At 38.6% G+C, this 24857-nt stretch overlaps 1 protein-coding gene across 2 annotated transcripts in view; it reads left to right on the forward strand.

Moving 5' to 3' along the window:
* GRIN2A (glutamate ionotropic receptor NMDA type subunit 2A) overlaps positions 1-24857 on the forward strand; it is a gene marked incomplete at its 5' end in the record, with an annotated part of 159509 nt that overhangs the window by 71996 nt on the left and 62656 nt on the right. For both annotated transcript variants that reach the window (XM_083872644.1, XM_083872645.1), the window contains one exon: positions 19325-19917. In XM_083872644.1, the coding sequence (XP_083728770.1) occupies positions 19325-19917 (593 nt within the window). The remainder of the gene's footprint in view (positions 1-19324; positions 19918-24857) is intronic.

The following is a 24857-nucleotide window of genomic DNA, read 5'->3' on the forward strand; positions in this document are numbered from 1 at the left end:
GGAATTTTTTATGCTTGTATCTTTTCCACGACAACAGAAAGCAGCAGGGAACTAAAGAGGCCAATGACCAAAAAGTAGAATGCCAGCATGGGAACAGAATTGCAAATTTTTCTTTGCCAGAATTCCCTTCTATTCTGCCTTCAGACCTGACTCCTCAAGCATTGAGCATGAGTTTCTTTTGGCTTGACTTGTCAGCTTGAAGCCTTATATTGAATTATTGGACAGCCAAATCAAAGGTGTGATGATATAGTAACACTGGAGTTAAAGCTCAGTACACAGCAAAGGAAGCAAATCACACTGATTGGTGCTATTATTAATAGTAATTTAATAATAAATAAAACATTATCATTACTATTTTAGTACTATGCTAAATAATATAATATGTAAAGTAAATATTAATAAAAAGTTTTAATAGTACACATTTATTAAAATAGCAGACATTTTTCCTTGGTACATTAGTGATAAATCTGGCTGATGCTCAATTTGCTGAGGACTTTCTCTTGAATTTAAATAAGACTTGGAGTTGAAACCTCACTAACTCCTATTTAGCTCCCATAAAACTAAAAGTCAGGTTTTCAGTCTATGATTTAGATCAGCCAACATGTTTATTTTAAAACTAAAATTAAGGAACAATAATATTAAAGAAAGAAGTAAAAGAAAATAAAATACAGAAATAAAAGAAAAAGAAATAAAAGAAATAAAAACTGGGGTGCAGTTGTCAGAATTGTCTTCACTAGAGTTGTGCTGAGGCTGCTGCAGCCAGAGGCCTGTGGTGAGGAGCAGAAGGGGCTGGCTCTGAAGGAGCCCTGCAGTCCTGGTGTGCTCTGTGCTCCCTCTGCTCCCTGCTTTGCAGTCACAGCACTGCCTGGAGCAGCTTGGACATGTGCGTTCTGAATTTAAACACCTGCTTAATGAGGAGTGCTAGGAGTGGGACTTGCTCAGCTTTAATTGTGGACCCGTTTTGTCTTTTCCTTGATCCATCAGACAGCCTGGCTCGCCCTGGAGTGGGCTCATCCAGACAGGCTGGCACAATAAATCCTGAGGAGAGAGTTTTCCATGGATGTGAGACAAGCACTGCGTCTCTGCCTGAGCCACTTTGTAATCACTGCTATCTAATCAGTGCTGCTCCTCTAAGCTAAAAACCGAGGTTTCCTGTTTGCTACAATATTAGCAATTCCAGTCAGGCATTTTATCTTAAGTTACAAGGAACAGATAACAGCATGTGGTGGTTTTTGGTCAAGTAAAAGTAATCACAAAATTTGTTATGTGGTGTGGGGTCCCATTTGTGCTGTTCCTAAGGTGGGTGTGCTTAGCTAAACCTTCTCCTGTGCAATGAGCTTCCCCCAAAGCTCCAATGGCTTTAAACTCTATTCTGGTGAGTAGAGGTCTTTAAAAATGTGTTAAGCAGCAAAAATTGGAAACATTCCAAAGAGAGGACAGAATCAGGAAAGGTTTATATGGTAATTTCCCAGGAATCACTTTTCTAAGATGTGATTTCTCTGTCTGCTTTGCTTTCCTTCAGCAGGATAATTACAGACAGACGTGTTGGGATAAACTCCTCTATGTTTAGGAATCACTGAAACACTCTAATGCTATGTTTATGGAAAGCCTGTAAATTAGCTGTGAGCACTGCAAAAATCATCAGTGTGGCTCAGCACACATGGGGTTCAACACCCACAAACAGGCGTCTCTTTGCTGAAAACGACATTTTTGTTTGTCTCAAATGTACTATGGGTCACTTGGGAGCTATGTCTCCCTTCTACTTCTAATTAAAACAACTCCTGTAAAACAGGAGGAATTTAATTTTCTCTTAATTATTTTTAAAAACCCCAAAAGTGGTTTCTGTCGCAGCCTTTTAATGACAGAAGAAAATGCCTTCCACAAAACATCGAGGCTCTTAATTCAAGAAAGCATTGTGCCAGGAGATTTTTAAAGGAGTCCTTCACAGATCTGGAAATTAGAGATCCACCTTTTTTAAAATGAAAAGAAAGAGGTTTGCACCCTTTTTGTTCCAAGGAAACGGATTCTTGCTTTCTTTTAGCAAAAACGAATGTTTTCTATTACTGGGTATTAAACAGCCAAGCACACAGGTACTGCAAGGCTTTAAATTTAAATTCAGAATGTCAGAATTTTCAAATCTGAGATTTGTCATGTATGGAAAGCAGGGCATGCCAGATCTGCATAGATGATGAGAAAGTGTTAAGTTTTTAGGTTTTTGTTTACCACTTTCCAAGGCTGGTAAAAAACTGAAAAAAAGGAGAAAGGTTGGATGTCATTTCATTTAATAAATGAACCATCATAAGGTATTTGCTATTCAAGAAACCCTAGAATGTGGTTGGGTTCTGTTTGGAAGTTGCTATGATCATATGCCAGTTCAGGTATTATGTTATCACTAAACTCCAGTAGTCCCCACCCTCACCACTTCCTCATGACAGTACCTGGATTTTTGTATCAATTTTTTCCTCAGCCAGGTTTGAATAGTTGAACACCACTGAGACTGTTAATGGTGATGAATGTGATATACTGATCATAAGAAAAAGACCTCTGTGTTTTGGAGAAACATACTCCTAACGTGATAACGACTCTACTGGGATCCTGCATAGATGTAGAAATAAAGAAGTTGTTTAGGTTAAAATATTATGAGGAAAGCTGTAATTTGTCACAGATACTAAGATGGGTATTTGCTTTCCTTTAGTTATGAGTGCAGGTTTTGCAGGCATGGATACTGACCAGCTGGAAAATAATTTCAGATTTTGGATCAGGTCTTTACTATTTTGGGATTTTCCTTATGAAAAACTGCTTGAGATATTATTCTGGAAATTGACAAAATCTAAAGGAAAGAACATCCCTGCAATCTCTGTATGCTTGATCTGCATGATGTGTTCTGAAATTTGCTACTCCTTTCTGCCTGTGTGGAAGTGTAGTAAAGCTAAGTTAAATTTCTTTGGGTACACAGAGTATTACTGACATGAAAGACAAGCATGAAAGTGCTGTGGAAGAATTGTAGCCTGAAGAGAATTTCAGCCTTCATTAACTTTAAATGGCCTTGGCAAGTCTGAGGTGTAATCCAGAGAGAAACTTGGAAGGCAGGAGGGCTGCAGAAAGGGAACTGGGATGTGAAGAGGAATTGTGACCTTGGTTGGAGAGGGAATACACACAGAGCTCAGAACGTGACCTGGGTTCTGAACAAAACAAGCAACAAAATGCTTCATCCCACTTACCTTCAATACGAGTCTGCAAAACTTTCATCCAGATTAGTGTTGCTATTCCAGTGCTTAATTTGGCTGATGGGTAAATTATAGGTTACGTTCTTCTGGTTTTAATGAGCTAGAAATCACTGTTCTTACCCTCTTCTGAAAACTACTGAAATAGTTTTGGCAGTATGAAACTTGATTAAAATCAAGTCTGATGCTTCAGCTTTTAATGACTAAAGTAGTAAATGTCTCTTTTTCTGTAGTGGTTCCATAGTTTCTTCAAATTATTCATAAACTCTTAAATCATCACTATGTATGGAGTGAGTGTGACAGGAGGAATATGTTGTTGCTGTGTGTATATAAACATGTAGGTATTTTGGGTATCAGTGGGGATTCTTACTGTGTATTGTGTGAATTATACATGTTATTGTTAATGTTTTTTATATGCAGTAGGTGTATCATGCAACAAACAGAGGTCACAAATTTGTTCTAAACCAGGTTTTTATTACATGGGATGGAACCTGGGAATGTATAATGATGTGCCTTGGAAAAGACAGAGTATCTGCAGGGAACTGGACAGCTTTATGACCTCCTAGAATATAGAACTTGGGTGAGAAGAGGTTATTCCAGAGGTTTTTGTAGTTGCAGTCATTACTTTTAATCCTGTAACTCCAGTCAGTTGGTGTCACCTACCCATAACACTCAGACTAACTGGGTTGTGGTGAGCAGGCTGTTATGCAAGAAGGAAGTATGCCAATCATGCATAATGAACTTCATGATCTTATGGTTGGAAAGAGTAAGCATTTTGTCATCTGTTTTGATGGAAATTACATTTTATTCTCTTGGCTTATTCCCTTGATGTAGTTGTACTCAGTATGTTCAGTTGATTTCACTGATTAATTGGTTGCATCACTAGTATTTGGTTTTAAATGTCCACTTTTCATATTTTTATGCAAAGACACGTAAGAAAACCCCCAACTAAACAACCAAAACCAAAAGAAAAAATCAAAACAACAAGGTACTTTTGATCCTGGCCTGCACAGCCAAGAGAGAAATACCAAGGGATAGTCAGAGAGCTCTGTTTTCTAGTGTAGAAGCATTACATGGACTGCCTTCTCAAAATATGGAAAAAAAAGTCATGTCTTTATGCTGGGCAGGAAAACCAAAGATGAAATAATGAATTAATCTGTTTTTTCTGATTTTGGCAGGAATTCATCCTAAGCGTTGAAGCTACTGCTTGGTGAGGGCGGGAAGAGGTCTGAGTGTAACGTGTTAAGAAACTGTGGAAATGTTTAAATACTTTGGGAAATTCCCTCATATTCATTCGTATGAAGGCATGGGCTTCATCATGTACCTGTGTGCATTTAGCAGTTTTCTGAAAGAAACAGAAGAGGTGACAAATCTCTCTCAAATTCCCAGATAGTGATGTTAGCAATCAGGCCCAATTTGTAGTTCTTCTGCTTGGGTGTTGAAAAAACAAGAACATTTTTAACATTGTCTTCTCAAATTCCTCTCCTTGTTGCATTGCAATTGATACCAATGAGTTGATGAGAATATCCTTTATTATTTATATCCCCTTAATTTCCACAGGGACCAAGGTATGTACAAATATAATTGCTCAGCTGAGTGCTCATTTTGATTTGGTAGTCTCATTTTCAAGCAATAATTCGAGTCCTTCTTTATGAAGAGGCAATACTTTTCCATATATGCTAATTTCTGTTAGAGCCCCAGGCATCTGTATATTACTTTAATTACGTGATGTTTATTTATACCTGATTCTGTGCTTTCTGCTGAATTTTGCTCATGTATAGTTTATACAATCTGTTCTTTCTCAGGGGTTTAGGTGAGGTTGTAAGAAATAACAATTGTTCATAGAAGAAACAAATGGGACATTTTAACTGATCACCACAAGCTGTTTGATATTTTCATAGAGAGCAAAAACATGTTAGTATGTCTTGTTTCTATGGAGTGTCTGTATAATAATAAATCTAACTCCTTAATGAGGTTGGCTGGGCAAAAAAATATAAGGAAAATGAGCTTCTTAATGTTCTGGAGGGGGATGAAACTGTGCAGAAGACTTTTGGTGTAAATAATTCTACACATATAGTGTAAAATTTAGTATGCAGAACATAGTTTATTTTGCAGGCTTGAATTTTTTATCAGATGTTAATAGAATTTACAGTTCTTTCAGCCTTAATTTTTATTCCACAATCAGATTGTGTTATCAATTGGGACACTAAGATAATTTAAGTCAAGTTATACTGTATTTTAGTTATATCCTGTATTATGGGCATGAATAGCAACACATTATTATCCATATGTAGTAAAAAAACCTCTTTTAGTAAAAAACTCACATTTGGACCAGACTTATGTTCACTTGAAAGAGATTAGAAACTGTTTCTGTGTGGATGTGCTTAACACACTTCATGAGATGTGGCATTGTGACATGATTTGTGCTAAACTATTCCATCTATTGTTGGGGATAAGCAAATCTTCCAGGAGGAAATATTTACAAAGATATACATTATTCTGTCTCACTCTAAGACTAGGCTCACTCCTTATTACAAAGGAAACCTGTTATATCTTGGAAACTGAGAGCTGTTGAAAAGTGGCTTTTGTGAAAATCTGTTTTTATGATCCAGTCATTTTATAAATGCAGTCTCAAGTGACAGACATTAGTGCTGGCTAAGCTACATTATGGAGAGTAATCGACAATTATTGCTGTAATTGAGTGAGTTAAACTTTTATTGCCCCTCACTAATTTTAAATCATGTTATTCTTAGTATTTGTTTATTAATAAGGGTGATTAACTTGAAGAAATGGGCTTTTGTAAATGGCATTCCTTAACTGTTTGTGATTTGTGTCTGGTCACCTGTCACATTGCATTACTTCTGCTCTGTGCTTTTCTATATTTGCTGAAAAAGAGCACAAATTCAAATTACAGGATTTCCTACTACCTGTTTGTGTTTTCAAATGAAAGTGCTTCATTTAGAATTGGATAAAACTTTCATGTTTAATGTTTTTATTGTGAACCAGTGTTTGTCCAAATTTTTACTAATAATAATCCACAAAGAGTGAAAGGAAATATTTGCTGCTACCGGTGAGGGTGTTAATTTGTTTTGCACTGTTCATCTGTTTCCAGCATGTTGGATGTTTATCTCTGGTTCTGTGCCAGCTCTGGACAGTGGAACTGGTGTAAGATGTGCTGGACATGGCTGAGCTGTCACCAGAAATGGCTTTTAGAGGCAATGTTCCAGATGAAATTTAATCTTGTGGGACACCTGGTAGGGGGTCAGTGGGAGCTCACCTGGCTCCTTCTCTCTTGTGGTGCTGTCTAACACCTGCCCTTCTTGTCCAGGCCAATAATGGGGAACTGCTGCCTTTCCAGTGGGTGGAGTTTTGCTCCTCACCTCCACTCTTGTTATCCAAGATCCTTTGAGTGGCTCAGGGATTCTGAATCCCTTGCCAGTGATTCTGCAGTCTGTGCCAGGCAGGCTGAGAGGAGAAGATCCCTGCTGTAGGATGTTGGTCCACTCCCTGCAGCATGTGTTTGGTAACAAAAACCTGGTCATTTGTTCTGTGCATGGTTTATAGGGATGCTTTTGTTCTGAGTACCCTGCTCCTGACCTGATCTTTAGCAACCCAGTTTACTCCCGTGGTGAGGCAGGATCAGAAGGGAGCTTTCCTCTACATTTCTGCTTCTTTCTCTGAGGTTTCTAATGGACTGACAGACTGTTGGCATCTACCAGCAAATGTCCATCCACCAGGAGAAATGGCAGGTCTCATGGGATTATCCAGGTGTCCATCTCCTGAAGGGCTTCACTTGGGTTCCATCCCAAGTTCATCAGTTTTCTTTGGGATGGAACATATCAAGCAATGGCAAAGATTTTACATCTCAGGTTTCTTTTCTTTCTCAATTTTCAATGCATTCTGTGTCTTATTTAGTAGGGATTTGAAAAATCAACACTTTTCTCTCTAATATGAGCTGGATCTGCCCCTGAACACAGAACAATCACTACTTGCTCCAGAAGACTGTCTTCCTTGACAGGAAAAGAAGACTTTTCCTCCAGAAAAGGTGGAGATTTGGTACAGCTTAATTATGTGGGGTTTTAAAATTATCTGTTAATGTAACATGAAGTATTATTATCTGACAAACTTGAAATCACATTGCTTATATACAGAGAATTAGGAGTCATTAAGAGGAAGGTCAGAACTGCCTAGTGGGAGCTGAGCAGTGAAGTCTTCCCTGTTCTTCCACATTTCACCTGTATTTCAGGAGTTCTTGTGGGATATATAACAATATACTGCAAGGAATCAGGTCATAGCTTTTTTTCTTTTCCTTTCTGGTATGACAACACAGTAATTCGTTGTGAAGGTCAATCCTTAATTAATTAATGACATGTTTAACAATAGTGAAGTAATACTGCTGCTGTGAACATCAGGTATGGGATGGAAATACTGGGATGCTGCTTTCAAGCCAGTAATTTTCAGACTGGATTTTGGACACCAGAACGTCCATGGGTTATTTCTAAAGGACCAGCAAAAGAAAAGCAGTCTTCGTACTTTGTAAACTTAACTTTACTGTTCCAGAGTATGGCACTGGGGGGCACAGAGGCAAAAGGAGATGGAACAGTTTCAGGGGAAGCAGATTCCCTTGTGCCCCTCACACCGAAATCTGAACTGCAACTTCCTGAACAAGCTTTGTTACATAAGGTCCCCGAAATGTAACAAATACTCATCTTTTATGTGTGGAACTGAAGGCTTTTAACAACTTGTAAGAACAGGTGTTTTGTTTATTAGTCATCCCACACAAAAGGGTTTTTTTTGTTTCAAAGGAACCCAAAGGGTTGGCATCTAAATCCCTTTGTTCTGTTAATGAAAATGAACAAGAACTCCCACTTTGTGCTTGTAGAGAAACTATTTCAGTTAACTGAGCATGAAACTCTTTTCTGAGGACACGCAGAGTTGCAAAAATAAAACGGGCATGGATGAACTCTCACATTTGTGCAGATGCTCCTTTCTGCTTAAGCAAATCCACCCCTGAAGACTTTTGGGCACCCTGAGCTCCCATGGAACTTTGATGTGGTGGCATTTGCAATTTAATTGCACTATGGATACTCGAAAAAATCTAACAATTGTAGCATATACCACGATTAGCTACAAATCGTTTTTGCTTCATACCTAGGTTGGAAAAACTCAAAAGTATAATTTCGTATTTTCATAGGAATCCATAGAAGTAATTTATTATTTGGTGTTGTACTGCACGCTTTGTGCTGTCAAATGCAACTCATAAAAATTTCTGACCTTAAAAACCATCAACCCATAGAATAAGTTCTGTTACTTATTTGTGTTCAGTAGGAGGATTATGATGTTTCTCTCTTCGAAGATGTTGTGCAGGTTAAGGAAGATGTCTTCAGTCCTCTTCACATTGAACAAACATGGGGTTTTTTTATAGCTGGAAATGAGATACTCAGTTTGCTGTAGCACTGCAGCATTTACAGTGTGTGATATGACTGTTAAATCTATAATAATTTCTAGAAAGAATTACCATGCCTTGTAAGGAGATAAATAGTCTTTTGAACGTTTCCTTTCTTGATGTTATGTTTTCTCTCTGATATTTACTATAAATCAGAGCCATGCTTAAAGACATTTTGCCTCTGCATAACTAAGGCAAAGTAACAAGCAAAGCTATTTCACAGAAGAAATAGTTTTACTGCCCATGTAAAGTCTCAGTAATTTGAATATATGTTGGTAAAGCTTTCCTGCCTGGAGTATTATTTGCTTATGGGAATAATGCTTGGGAAATCTCTTGATGTGTGATATTCTTGCAACTAAATAATTTGATGCATGCTTAAACAGAATGCCAAAAAGAAAATGTAGATTTAAGTCAAATGTGTGGAACAGTGTGGGTAGAGTCAGAAAAAGTAGAGGCACTGGAGTTTTTTGTCTGCACATTTCTGTTACATTACCTCACCCTCCATCACAGAATGCAATGAATGCTTATGTCCTTATCTGGATTGTTGGATGTGCCTGCAGCTTTCCACAGCCTTCCTGGGTTCCTTCTGGTGTGGATGCAGTAGCTCAGCACTGGAGCCCTTGCAACTGCTTTAACACAAATGTGCTTTGTTTTGTGACTGTTCAAGGGCTCTGCAGTGAGTGCCAGTGAAATACCGTTCATTGTGGGTGTATTTTGTGCTTATCAGTAGGATTAATTCTAGGATAAGCAGTTAGTCACGCTCTGCTCTTGAGCTGGGGTGATATGTAAGTACGGATTTAGATCACATATCAGAAATTTTGTAACTGAACTTGCTTCTGACCTGCTGCTCTTAACTGTACAGTGGAAAAGGAAATTCATTTCTAGATTGATAGGCTGATCCTTCGCTCAAAGAAAGAGTGTAATGCCTATTAGCATAACACAGGAGCAGGTGCAGGTTTGCCCAGAGGCCGAGGATGGTGCCTGAAGAGGAGAATATAAAGGATAAGCATAAATGGAATTTCCCCTGAGTACGGTCCCTTCTTCAGATCTGCTGATTGTACCTCAGCTCAGAGTGAGCATTGTGAAACACTTCCTCCGAGGAGAATTTAAAGGCAGTATATGTGCTTTGGGTTTTGTCACTTTGCCTTCCCAAGGCAGGTGAGTCAGGCTTGCACCTCTTCTTGTTTAGCACCCAGACTACCTGGGGAACCAAAATCCCTCACTTCTTGACGAGATCAAGAGTCTTCAGTCTCTTATCTTCCTCTGATACTTAAATTTATCCTACAAATCTCTGTTGCCATGGAAAGCTGCTTGGAATGGCTCCCTTGAACTCTGCTCAGCCTTCCTCTTAAAAAATTCCCTTCCCATCTGTGTGTTTGCCCTCTCCAGCTTGTCTCTGGCTCTTGGGTTTCTCTCTTTGGTCCAGTGCTGCCAGGTTCACAGAGGTGCTGCTCCAAGACTTCTGGCTCATCAAGGAAAAGCCCATAGTTATGAGCACACGGTGGAAAATTAAATTTGCTTTATATTTCTTTTATTTGCCTAATGTTTTATACTCACCATTTGGTGAAAGGGGGTGGAGGAGGAGGTTGTTTGTTACCTTCTTTTTCACTTGTTAAGTGGAGATGTATGGAAATGACTTAGTTAATGGTTTTCTGGCTTCTCATCCCCAACACAAGTGAGAAGTGTTTTAGCATTCAGTCGAGGCCAAATGTTTTCAGATGAGGAGATGATGTCTTAAGGCATTTTTATTGATATTCAATTATGCTTATCTTTCTATATATTGTATGGCATTTATGCACACGTGCAATACATACTATAAGTAAACAGCCTATTTGGCTTAATTCAGCTCTTATTAAATTGTTGGAAGGATTAAATTGTTACTGATTTTGGATTTAATGCTGAATTCTTGGCCATAGTATCTTTAAGTGTTATTGTGGGTATGTAAGGTTTTGATTCTGTTTTACAGGATTAATAAAATTGGATGGTGTTATTTTAAAAGCTCCTAATGGAAAAAGCTGTAAATTTTTGTAAATTTTCTTGATGTGTGAAGTGTTAGTGGTTTGATATTGCAGGTTTTTCTTGTGCAATACATGTACTAGATAAGAGATTTGAGTAGAGAATTATACTTATCCTCAACCACCCTAAATCCTCATTCTAAGCAACTTTTCCTATAGATTGGGGTATACAATGCATATAAAAATGACACTATGAAGTCATATAATTATGCAAAATGCTTAGTGTGTTGCATACTAAATACCTGCAATAAAAATTTGTCTAGAGAAGAATTAATGCATAACATTGATTCTTGAAAGTTTCCATAAGCTGTTCAGACAACTTATAATCTTGATTGCACAGTAATAGTAATATAAACACATCAAATTTTACTTAGTTAAAATATTACCACTACATACTTTAATTTAGCAGATACCCAAGAAGATGTCAAGTAAATTGGATTCTATCATGTTCTGTGGATGGGTTACAGTAACTCCAGTGCATGTTTAAACTTATGGCTGTGGAAGAGCAAAGTCAATATGGGTGACTGATTCTGAAAAGAAAATTAGACTGGTGCTGTAAAAAACTGTTAATCAGACAAAACGTGGCCACTGTGCTTTTTAAAGAATTACAATATAATCCTTTGGGGCAGTAAAGTATGTAAGTCTTAATTATTACGATAAAATTTTATTTACTGAAAATCCAAAAAATATGAATCAGCAAGCTTTATTTTTTATTTAAAGAGAGAGCTAAAGCACTGTTTATTTATTTCTTTCTTTTTGGAGTTGCTTGGAAATTTTAGAATCTTCCTTTGTTTCTGAGATCCATCTGCCTTTACCAAAACTTGGCTATCTGGGATTCATTTTGAAACTGGTTACACCCCATGCACGGACTTGATTTCAGGAAGCATAGCCATTATCAGCAGGATTGTTTTCAAGATTTACAATTAGACCTGGCTGTCTGCTCCAAGAAATAATATAACTCACTGTAACCTAAATGCTTGGCTTTTATATCCATTGAAGTTCCCCAAAATGCCCATGAATCAAGAGAAGCTCCCCCATGATGGCATTATGGGAGCAGATTCCAAGTGAATGAACTAATTGGTTTGATAGATAATTCTCCACAGTCACAGAGTGCAATTGGAGGAAGGTGAGGTATTCCCCGTAGCCCAGTAATGTTGTTTTGGTAGTAAAAAGCTGAGTGTCTCAATACTAATGTGAAACAAAAGGAACATTGGTAAATAAAGCCCCAGTGGAAGATGAGAGATAGTGGGGATGGACAGTCTGCATACAAAGATTTTTATTTATTTTCCAGAGATCTGGCTGGCTTATTTGGTTGGTATCCTTCATACATCCTGTATCTTTATGGTATTTCATTTCAAGAGATGAATTATGTGAGTTACAAGGAACTACCAGTACTAGGAGAGGAAAGTTACCTAAATGACTCCTTTCCTAAAATGCCTGTGTGTATCCCTGCTGGATTTCCTTTCACTGGGCTAATTCAAAAGCTCAGTGATGCTCTCCTAATGCTTTTTTATTTCTGATACCTGATGAATAGCCCTTCTGTGAGGCTAAAAAATGTTTTTTTGCTTCTGAAAAAGCACCCAGGCTTTCTGCCTTCCAACAAGTGCATTTTGAGAGCTTTGCAGTAGGATCATGGTTTGAGGTTGGGTTGCATCATTTCATTGTTTCTTTTTCTCAGCCAAATAGGTAACCTGTATAGAAAAGTCACTGTCACTGTGGTCTAAACTTTCTCATGTTGCCACGGGGAGAGCTGGAACAGGACTCCATGTTTTTTTCCTAATGCTGTCAACCAAAACTTTGTTTTGGTGTCTCAGATGTGAATTGTTGGCAGATGAACGTTCCCACACAGGAGAAAACCAGTTACTTTCACCAATAATACTGGAGTAACTTCACAGCAATTGCCTTTCCTGTCTTTGGAAAGTCCTTAATTTTCCTGATTGCTCTCCCGTCATTCATGAGAACTGCTCGAAGAGGTTTCACTGAAAGGACAGACTCAAGAGCTCTCCATGTGAACTCCGGTGTTCCTTGAGGTGAAAGATGTGCTCCATGGCTCATTTAAAGTCATTTTCCTATGGAAAATGAGGTCTCCTTGGGCTCTTCAAGAGACTATTTACTTACATCAGTTTAGTGATGACTAATTACATGAATAAAGCAGAAGGATTATGCTTAAACAAACCATGAAAAAAAAATCAAAATTTAAAATATGGCAAAGCATTTATGTGCAGTCATTGCAAAGGGTATAAGGGAAATGATACTCAGCTGTAATTTGTACTCCTTGATACCCAATATATTAGGTCAAACACATTTTTCAATATTTATTTTCTGGGTGAAGTACTGACAGGAAATGAAAGTTACCTACAAATCCCATAGAGGTAAAATATTTTAGGATAATGCTGATTACACTGATGTACAGAACCACATGACCCAGCGTGGGTTAAAGAGTCAATGATTTGTATTCAAGAAATATTTTTGAACATACAAAAGAAATTTTTTTTTTTTTTGAAAATACTTTTTATCCTCCCTTTAATTCTTTGAGGCATCAGTACTCTGCTTCTTATGTTGGGATTCTTCTTGACCCCAAAAGCTCCACAATAACTGTTACTTATTCAAATAGCAAAGTAGTTCCATATTGATGTTTTGTAAACCTGCAGTTTTGGCCTTCCTCATTGAAATATTCATGGTGTAAAACGTTTCTGTAACTGTGGAAATGAAAGTCTATCTGGAAAGGAGGCATCTTGTTAATAAACTTTAATAAACCATTGAATGACCACCCCCAAATCCCTGCTGATTCATGTGAATCTCCTCAGGATTTCCCTGCCTGCTCACAGGCTTGTTAGCTCATTTCAGCCCTTGAAAGCTTTTTTCACCTGTCTGTGCTGGTTGATCAGGAGCTCACACTGAGCCATCACAATTTCCATTGTTTGAAGAGTCTGTGAAAGAAAACCCAGATGTTTTGAAAACGCAGATGGTGAGTGAGCTCCAGCCCAGGAATGGCTCGTGGGCTCTGTGCAAAACTAGTCATCTTCCATAATTGGGTTATTTCACTGTAATCACATATTGAGTTACTTTTCACTAGACGTGACACTCTATTGTATGAAAATGTAAGGGATCAAACCCAGGTGACTCTGCAATGATCTCTAGAAACCCTGTTCTCATTCCTTTCTCTTTGTTTATTTGCTATTCTGGAACCAAATAATAATAAAAAAATAAAAAAAATAGTGAGAAACTTCAGCTCTTGTAACAGGCCTAGATAAGCCAAACAGGTAGTATAACATTAAAGGGATATATTAAAAAGGTTTTTTTTACCCACAAAACCTGTTTTCTAGCAAAATTCTTAGGATGAAGCCATGACCTAAAAATACAGAAGTCTTTGCGAAATGAATTCCTGCAGACTCCCTCTGGAAATGGGAAAGAACATGCTTGATTAAGCCAGTGCTAACCTTTTGAAATCATGTTTCTCTGATATTTATTCCATGAAATAATAAAAGGGGACATGTCAGATGTTGGAAAGCCGTAATGTACTTCTTTGCTTTCTACTGCCCTTTTCTAACTCCAATGTTCCTCTCCTAGAGCAGATTTTTAAAATAAAAAGTGAGGCCTCTGTTTGTCCTTTTAGTTGACCTTTATACATTTTGTGGCTGTGCATTTGCATAAGTTAAATTACAGCGTAAGAAAATTTCCACCTGTTTTCTGGCTCTGGTTTCACTATGTGTGAGGCCAGAGCAGTGACAGGTCCTTGGGATACAAGTATTTTCTGCTTTTTGTAAGAGTGAGTGAATTATTTCCACCCTCACATGTTGCTCTGCTTTGTATGAAAGTACAAAATTTTTGTATCATCTCCCTGAAATTGCTCCCATGGTGATAATGGAGGAGTTTTCTCCCTGGGCACCTCAGTGAACTGTTTGTGTTGGGAATTGTGTGTTCTGTCTCTTAATGAATAGAGGCGGAATTTAATAACTTAAGAATTCAAAAATATGCAGGGTGTCTTGGAGGAAAGATTTTCCTTTCAGCTCTTCCAGTTCAGTGCTTGCATTTACTGAAGGTTTGGCATGGGTCTGTGCCCTTCTGCAAAGGAAAACCCTGTGGCTGGGGCCTGGATATTCATGGCAGAGAAATGCAATTCACTTTATGTTTACCAGCACCATTTCAGGTGCTCCAAGAAAAATGGTACCAAGTTAACACCCCTACAAGATGCTTTTATTTATTTTTTTTTACCTACATTTGAGATCAGCACAAATAATTTTATTCAGTAAATTTTTGGTGTGATGCTAAGTTATTCAGTTGAATTCGTGACTAACCTCTGGCTTTCATTTTTTCCAGTCTTTATGAAAGTTACAAATAACTACTGTATTTCATTAAACAGGGAGCAGCTTGCACTGTGTATGGAGACCTGGCACCACATGCCATAAATCTTTATGAGAATGGAATGTCTGTTTACAGTGGTGTAAAATCAGAGAACAATTATTTTTGCTGCTCTCTGTGAAAGAAAGCAAGAATGAAGCAATTAAGATCACTTTAAAGTCCTTCTTGTAGTCCTGTCATGATAATCTTGTTGCTATTTGAATAAATCATCCTCTGGATTGCTTTTTAAACTCTCTTTCATACTGGTTTTTCCTTCCTGTCATAATATTGTCTTACCAGTGAAGTGACTGTCCCTTGCTATGTTGGTGGAGTGGAAAATTGATTTGGTCCTGTGTTGACCCCAGTTTTGTTCTGGTTTAGAGCTTAATTTTCATTTATTTTCATTAAAGCTACACTAGTTTAGATAACAAATATTTTTTTCCTCTAGCGACCAATTCCTGCAGCCTTTTCCCTGGCAGGTACAAAGTACCACCAGGGCTTCCCTCAGCTGTTACAGCAGCTGGGAGTGGCCCCTGCTGAGCTCCTGGAAAAGCTGGAGCTGGTAAACGAAGATGTCATGAAAATAGCTGAGGACGAGGTTTCCAGAAAAATATTCCTGTAATTTGCTGGACTTGGGAAGTGAAATGTGTAATTGTGACAGCAGTGACAGACTTATAGAGTCAGTACACTAATTAAAACCAACTTTACTCTAATATATTAATCTACAAAAGGACAGCAGCAGGAAGAGCTGGGTGCTTTGTGCACAAGCGTGGGAACGTTGCAGTGCCCTTCCCCTGCAATGACAGAGTTTTGTCACATACAGAATTCAGGAATAAGGTTAAGCAAGAAACAAACCGAAGGATTACTTCATTCTGCTGTGGAACATATGGGGAGATGTTTTGCTGTAAACTGTACACTCATGTGCAAGACAGAAAGAAACAAAGTTTTCATTTGCCCTTTAGATTCTCTTTTCATTGCTGTTTTTTGTTTACATGGATGTGGGATCTAGCTAAGGAGTTGGAAGAGAAAACTGCTTCTTCCAACTAAACTTTTACTCATACCAAGGGTAACATCTTGGGATTGTCATGCTTTGAGATTTATCTGAGAAATTCCTCTGTAAAAATTTTCTTGCCCTGGATAAATTGTATTCCTTCCTTGCAACCCCCACCAGTAATCCCAATAGTTGGGGACGTAGAGGAATGAAGAAAAAATATTTCTGGTATGCATTTAATGCACCTCTGATATTACATCTGTATTCCTACTTCAGCAATGATTTAGATGAATGTCTCAATACATGACAAGAAGACAGTTAAGTGGAAATAACTGAATAATTCAGGTTTTTTACAAACATCATTCCAGTTTGCATTTGAATATAGAAAATTGGAGCTTAGTATTTTGTTACACATACGGAATTTAAGTCTGTGTAAAGCAGAGGGATCATAATGCTTTCTGAAAAGATGTAAAGCTTAAAACCCCCCAAAATGAAAAGCTCTGTAGATGTTTAAGATTACAGTAGTTGAATCTGTTACAGGTTTATTTATTTACTTGCTGTTTCTTCACTAAACTTCACCCTTCCCCCCGAAGTTTAATGGATATGTCCTTGAATATTCTCCTTATAGTCATTTAAGTATCTGCTGAAGTTCCTAAGGCTGCAATTTCCTTGTAATCTTCCATCTGTTTCAAATGCATTGTAAATACAGAGTCAGACCTTCAGCTCTATAAAAGCATCCAGTGAAGTCGATGCAGTTACATGGAATTTCTTCAGATGAGAATCTCACTTGTGATGTTCATGTGTCCATTTTTCCTGAACCCAAACTTCTTTACACTGTGTAGTTACAGGTTTTTTCAGCATTCTAATCACAAATTGGTTATGATTGCCTGATTTTGACTAGACTTTGCATTCACAATTATAGGAAAGGGGTTCTTGTAATAGGGGTATGACCTTTACAAAAATGTCTAAAACTCCTTTCACAAACTGTTTTTCTAACAATATTTACAAAAGGAAAAGATTTACTTTTATTACTTCTCTTTTGTTGTCAGCCTGCTGCAATGGTGACACAGAGCATTGTGCTCAAGATTGTTCTTAATTGCCAGGGAAGGTGCCAAGGACTGCTCCAGGTTAAAATTCTGTATTTACTAGTTAGAAAGGTCACACTTGAAAATGTCTATGTGATTGTTTTTTGCCCTTAAGTAGTTCAGTTGCTTCATTGTAGAAGCTCCTTGTGATGCACAAAGGAACAAGGTGTATGTATTGTTTGAAAGAATAATTCCATTGCTATAAAACACATAGAGAAATGGGGAAGAGTGAAAGGATATGGATATAATCGGCTTAATCTACTGTAAATTATTTTACTTTTTATTTTAATTTAGTATAATCATAAGTGGAAACCAAGATAAGAACTGGAGAAGAAAACTGAAGTGATTTGCTTTGCATTGGAATGTTTTTTATGCTCAGTTAGGAGCTGCAGTTGGATTCATGGCACTGTCTCTAGAGATCTACTTTACTTTGTAGTAGTAAATCATTACATGCTGAATCTGAGCAGCCTTTCTGTAATGCTGGGTTCCTTTAGCTGTGAGAGTCCCTACATGAAAACCTTGTTTGCTGGTTTTGAAGTATCTAGTGCAGGACACCAAGAAATAGCTCCTAGAAGAATTCAGCAATGAAATATCCCTTATTCAATTCTTCCCCAAAACACACTTTATAACATTTGTAATTAACCCAAAACATTTCAAATCTGTTTCTGGCATTGAGAATGTCATCACTGAGGTACCAAAGAAGCCATGGCAAATGATTTCATTACCACCAACAGTGTGTATTTTATATCTTCAATATCAGTCTTCAAGGCCTGACACAAGTTGTAAGACTTTTACTGCTGTCAAGCTACATAAAATCCTGGTGTCAGCTTCTTAACACTTGGAAAGTAATAACACTCCTCATCTTCTATTAAAAAAAGTACAGACTGTTTTCCTGGAATAGATTTGCAGAGCTTGCAGAGCTGAGCTATCATTCTCACTAATATTTGTATGTTTAACACCACCCTGCCATGAAACCCAAATCAATTAATCTGTTTCTGTTCCCTGCAAGTGTAAAATAAGATAGCAGTTTGTGACCATGATCATAAAACTCTTTAAATTAAAAGCACCATATGTGTCTTCTTTTCAGAAGCCTGCATAAGAAATCTTGAATGATTTATGTCTTATTTTTAAATCATAAGCTTTTGTTTCACCGGGAGTTCATGCTTTCTGTGTCTGAAAATGATGCAAATAAGTTGCCTCTACTGGTCAAGACTAAATACTGAAGTAAAATAAAAATAAAGAATTATATGGCTTCCCGTGTATAGCTTTGGCAATCTAATTATTGTATGTAAATTCAGAATGTAAAATTAAAAAACAAATTTAGATCTTACAGCAGCTTAGTAAAGATAGACCACTGAAAGTGTTTGGAGATTTAGTGCCAACAAAATTAGTTGTGCTGCCTATTTCTGATGATGTTAAAATAAGCAGCACCTGCCCTTATGCTCTATAAAATATTGTGAATTCTGTAAATCATAAGACATATATTGGAAACAAATCTGTGTTGGGCAACATTATAGAGCAATTCCAGACTCTGAGGCCATTGTTTGAAGTTATTTCCATTTAAGTCCTTTAATGAGGACACTGACAGATTGCTGGTTGTCCTTGGAGTCCCATCCTGGTAATTCTCTATCAGGCATCAATGGGCCATGTGCTTTGAATGGAGCAGGACCAGGAGTGAACTCAGTCCCTGGGGACAGAAAAGCCACTTCTGCAGAGTCTGAAAGCTTCCACCAAGTCTAGTGAAGCTTGGAAATGAAGTCCCCCTCAGACATTATGTGTGGAAGTAGAGCTCCTCCAGCATGTGCATTGCAGTTTATTTCCATTGTAACTACAAATTGGTGTGAGTTTGCTGGGTTGGATTCATACATGTACAGGAATGTAAAACTTCCTGCTGGGGAATTGTTTAACTGTGGGTGGCTGTCCCCAGGGAACTTCCTCAGTAGCTGCTGATTTGAGTTGTTGTCTTCAAGTGATCCAGCACTTGGAAATTTCCTGTGTAAATATTGGTTTGGTACTTTTTGGGAAATATTTGGATTAGCTGTAAGTACCTATGATCAGTGTTGCTTACTGATGATCTGAGAATGATAAACCACAGGGAGTTACTGGAATGCACTGGAAGTTTGGCAGCTCTGGTAGAACAGAAAACAGAAGAATTAGAGTTGTACCAAGTTACTTTGGGGTTGTACCAAGTTACTAATCTTTTGCTGTGTTTGGTTTTCTAGGATGTCATGTCCACGTTCTTCCAGTTTGGGGCTTCCATCCAGCAAGAAGCCATTATCATGCTGAAGATCATGCAGGATTATGACTGGCACGTGTTCTCTCTGGTGACCACCACTTTCCCTGGATATCGAGATTTTATCAATGTCATTAAGACCACTGTGGAAAACAGTTTTGTGGGCTGGGACATGCAAAACGTCATCATACTCGATACTGCCTTTGGAGATGCCAAGACCCAAATCCAGCTGAAGAAAATCCACTCCTCTGTCATCCTGCTGTATTGTTCCAAGGATGAAGCTGTCTACATCCTGGATGAGGCTCGGTCCCTGGGCCTTACTGGCTATGATTTCTTTTGGATAGTTCCCAGCCTGGTTAGTGGTAACACAGAAATCACTCCCAAGGAGTTTCCTTCAGGACTCATCTCAGCAGCTTATGATGAGTGGGACTACAGTTTAGAGGCTCGGGTACGGGATGGTCTCGGGGTTATTGCCACTGCTGCCTCAGCCATGCTGGAAAAGTACTCCTTCATTCCTGAAGCAAGAACCAGCTGCTATGGACAACTGGAGAAAAATGACCGGCCCTCTCAAACCTTGCACAAGTAAGGATGGTTGCTTTGGGTTATTTTAACCTGTGTCGTGTTGACAGTTTTCTATTGCCACTGTGTGTTTCCTCTCAAACCTTGCACAAGTGAGGATGGTTGCTTTGGGTTGTTTTAATCTGTGTAGCCTTGACAGTTTTCTCTTCTATTGCCACTGTATGTTTCTTGAAGGAGAATATTGTTGTTTTGCTAATCCCACTGAGCCCTTTTTAAGCAGTGGTTTTCAGATGTTCCAGGAGAATGTGCAAGAGGACTTGCTGCACTGATAGCTGTGCTCCTGGAGATGATGTGTGCTGTGGAGAATAAACACTGCTCTGAATCTAGTGTAGAAGATGACAGAAATTGGTCTTGGAGGGTATGAAGCTGAGTTAACAAAATTGGACTGTTGTGTGTTTAAACTATGAGGTAAAATTGCCAAAAATGCTCTGGAGGCTGTGCCTGTATCACTTGCATCAGCAGGAACCTGGTAATATTTTAGGAGACAAGTAATGTGGAGCATTAAAGCACTGTCCCTGGAAATTATAGAAGTATTAGATTAGTTAGGCAGCTTTTATCACATAAGAACTGAAATCTGTCCCCTTTACTTGTAAGGGTATATTTTTGCCACCTCTAATAGAATAACTGTAAAACTTAATCTGCATTAATCCAAACTGATATAGAGGTTTTCTCCAAACAGTTTGTCAGGTGGGAACTGCCAAGGTTTAAATCAGGATTCTCTTACTATTATTATTATTATTATCATCTTCCTTTAAATTATCCCATTTAGACATGATACTCCTGATTACTTCTATCCAAAATGCTGCATGGTAATTTATCTCTTTATCTGGTCTGTGAGAGGAAGTTGTGTATCTTGTGTATTTTTTAATAGCTCTTGACAAGCAACTAAGCAGTATTTATGACATTTTTTCTGACCAAATAGTGCAGATGAAGCTCTTTCTACAGAAAAGCAGGGTAGAATTGGTACAGGAAGGAAAGTTGGTACTGATTTCAGAAAGGAGATTTTGAAGCAGTTTTAATCTTGAGATGTATGTGCATATTTAGATTAGGAGTTGATTACCACACGATGTCCTGGAACAGTTGTTTTCCATGAAAACAGCATCTTTGCACACAGCATTCTTCAGAAGCTTTCTCAAAAGCCAAATGCAACCAAGTAAACAGATTTTAACATTTCCTTAGTGAGAACTTGCCTTTAGTATGACACTTGCAGGGGTTTTTTTGTGCTCCCTTTCCTATTTTTGAGCCTCTGCCTCTAAAACTACGAATTCCCTGGAGACCCCCTTGCAGAGACCCCCAATTCTTTTTCTGCTGCCCTGTTTCCCCCTGGGAGTGTCTCTGTGGCCCAGCAGGGCTCTGGTGTGTCCCTGGTGTGTCCCTGGTGTCAGGGCAGAGCAGTGGGAGGCACTGCTGGGGGACTGTCTCACCTGCACTCAGCATCCCCATGCTGGTTCTTCATGGATGTGCTGACAGTGCCAGGAACAATGGAAACATCCTGTTAACCAAACCCTGTGCCTTTACAGTAGGACCTGACCTACAAACAAAGCAGTCCACTATTAATAATTGAACTCCAGTTTCTGTGAAAGTCAAGTCGTATTCTGTCATAAGTGTGGGGGTTTAAAATGCTCCTGGAAGGGGCACTTGAACCTGTTTTGAAAAAGGCTTCTACCCTATTGTTTGGCTAATACAAGTGTAGGCTTGAATGAAGTAGTCAGTACTCAGCATAAGCTATGTTTCTTTAAAAAAGTATTTTCTCATTAAACCTGCATGAGTACAAGAATGGGGCTTGTGAGTGCTAGGGCAGTGAGATTAGACTTCACCGGGAGATTCTGCATTGTGCAGTGCATGATGCACCCAGGAATTATTAATAGGAGAAGCTGTGGTTAAAAAAAGTCACTTCCTGATGTGAAACACTGAGCTATGAAGTAAAAATATGTTTTCTGTACTGGAGATTCTTTGAGCTTCTCCAACACAACAAGAACAAGAAGCAGGCTGTTTTTAATTTAGAAATGTCAGAATTATACTAAAATGAATAAACTTTAAATAGTCTTTCTTATGTAATAACTCCCCAAGACTATTCCTGTCACATATAATCTGCTAGCAAGGCAAGTATATACAAGCATTTACCAGTATTAAGTAATCTCAGGGAGCTGACCAGTCTCTCCATGCCAAGGTGAATTACATAAATTCATTTTACTTTCTCATCCTCATCACTAAATTGTACTTTTCTGCTTTACATGACAAATCAATGCCTGAATTGGGGTGTTACTGTGAAGTGGAATCATCACAGTTTCAGGTCCCAGAAAGTGCAGTTTCATATTGTAAACTACAAGATAAATGTGTATGTGCTGTATTAAGAAACTTACCTGAAGAAAAAATTTTGGAGCACATTCCCAATGTGGGAAAGGATTTTGGAGCACATTCCCAATGGAAAGGGCTGAAGTAATTGTAAATAGCTGATGGCCCTGGGATCTGCTGTGCTCTGTCCCCCTGTCCATCTGGGAATCAATGCTGGGGAATTAGGGTTGAACAAGAGGACACTGCTGCAAGCTCAGAACTCAGTGGAAGTCAGGGAAGAGGCTGTGTAAGGGGGATGCCTGAGCAAAACAAAGCTCAAAATAGAGAAAAACCCCAGGATTTTTAGGCTCCATCTATTGTAATGACAGTCTAATTCAGCTTTAAACCCAGGATAGTATTCTGAGGCTATGCTATAATAGCTAATTTGCTTGTAAATGGAAGTTAGTAATGCTTTATGTGTGACTTCCCACATCTAGATAGCAATTTTATCTCTGTTTGTGAAGAAATTCTATGTAAAGAAAGCCATGAAGTAAAAGCTCCTCCTCCCTCTTAAATCCTTTGAGTATTAAATTGGTTTGAAGATATATTTGTTTTGAAGCACACAATTTATCTTTCCCCTATCACTGCAATTCTGAGATGCATTTATTTGCTTCCTAGACTCAGAAAACAATCACGTTTGCTTTAGTTTGTGGAATAATCTGATCAATGTTCATTTCTGGTACACATGGGAAGGCTGGTTTTTCCCTATGAATAAAGGATTTATAATAAAATACGGGGCTCATTTTCAATGCATTAAACCCACAGATATATATGTATATTTGTATCTGTATTGATTCAGATAATTTTCTATCTGTATAAGACCCAGATCTCCCAAGGCAGAAAACCACTATTGTGTGCAATACTGGCACAGCAGGATAAATAGAATTAGCACCTCATTAATGCCAAGTCAGTTGAACAAACTCTTGTTCTCTCTCTGAAAAAAGGAAAACATGGAAGCAAACAAACAGCAAAACACAATAACCCTGCCAGTCATGGAAAATGCTGCTGCTTTGTGCATTGAAATGGTGCTTTGTTTACAACAGTACTCATGGTGTGTATGAAAGTCATGACCCTGGGAGAGGCATTTCACTGCACCATTTCCAACCATGCTGATCCTTTCAGGGATGGGTGAGGATGGTAAAGCTGTTGCCATTATCCTGCAGAGAAAAAGGATGTTTCTGTCCAAGGGCACTCAGGTGTTTGCCATGTGGTGCTGACATTTAGTGAGAGTCTGTTCTGAAACACAGCCAAGCTATAGGCAGGATTTAGAGACCCATCCTTCAGCGCTGAAAGTGTAGGTCCGGGAAGTATCCTACCCTTCCTGAGCACAGTTTCCTTTATTTGTCATCACTGAACCAGGAGCAGGAGCAGTGGGCAGTCCATAAGGCTGGGGACAAGAGCTTAGTTGTCCTTGTTGCTGCACTGCTGTTATCCTTCAGCACAGCACCTTCTTCAGAGGGAGAGGGTTTGCTGTCCCCCTTGTCCTGATAGTCATTCACCAAATACAATATTTTGATTCCAGCTTTTATCATGACAGATAAATTTGCCTCCTTTGCCTCCTTTGAGTGAAATCAAAGGGATTAAAGGGACACAATGTTTTGATGAATAATCCAGCAAATCTGTTTAATCTTTTCCCGCATACATCAACAGCCAATTTGTAGAGGATTTGTTCATTTAAGTCCAAAGACTTGGGAACAATAGGTATCATCTTCTTTTCTGGATGATTGAAGGTGTATAAATATTTAACTAATTATATAGGAGTCCAAAATAAAACTGAACTTCACGGGCAACAAAAGAGGGGAATACACTGTGGTTTACTGACAAAGTGATTCAAGAAATTACTGAAAACCTGTATTAGAATTTTCTCCTATGTTAGAGGCCAGCTTAGGAAGCAGAAAGTACCAAACAGTTGCTGTATTAGAACATTACCTCGTTATTGTGATGATTAAAATAATTTAAAACAAGAGAACGAGCATGGCCTCTGGCAGTTGAGTGGAGGGCTGAAGGCAGGGCTCAGCAATCAATGTATCAGTGAACATTCTTGGAGCTGCTGCATCCATCCCTCTTGCAGGAAGCCAGGCACATATCATGGGGAAGAGTTTGGGATGCTTCTGATCAAATTAGGGCTTTTTTTGAAATAGCATTAACTTGCTAAACATTCTGGTGTTTAGTTACACTCACCTGTGGCACATCCCAGGGAGTTGAGCCCTTTCTGACTTTGCTCCCTCCCTTTGCCCCCCTTTCATACAGGTTCCCCAAGAGTTTTGTTGTTTGTCTGCAGAGTTGGGGCAAGATGACTTTTTCAGAGCCAGTGGCAGTGAATGCTTTAAGGAGCAGCTGGCAGGAGGTCCCAGAAGCTGGCATTCCTTTTGCAGAGTCACTGAGCAAACTCCCAAAGTTTTACTCATCTGTGCTGGCTCAAGGCCTAGGGAGACACAGCCCCGAAGCAAGGTACCCTTGTGGAGGAGCAAGGGCTGGGAGGGGGAGAGGAGGAGGATGCACAAAGAGGAAGAAGTGATTCTTCATCACTGCAAAGGATTTGAATTTAGGAAAAAAAATCCTACATAGTGAAAGATATAGAATTGGCTTTAAGAAAATGCATCAGTACC

Source organism: Zosterops lateralis (assembly GCF_965231275.1).
Source record: "Zosterops lateralis genome assembly, chromosome: 15".
Lineage (NCBI taxonomy): Eukaryota > Metazoa > Chordata > Aves > Passeriformes > Zosteropidae > Zosterops > Zosterops lateralis.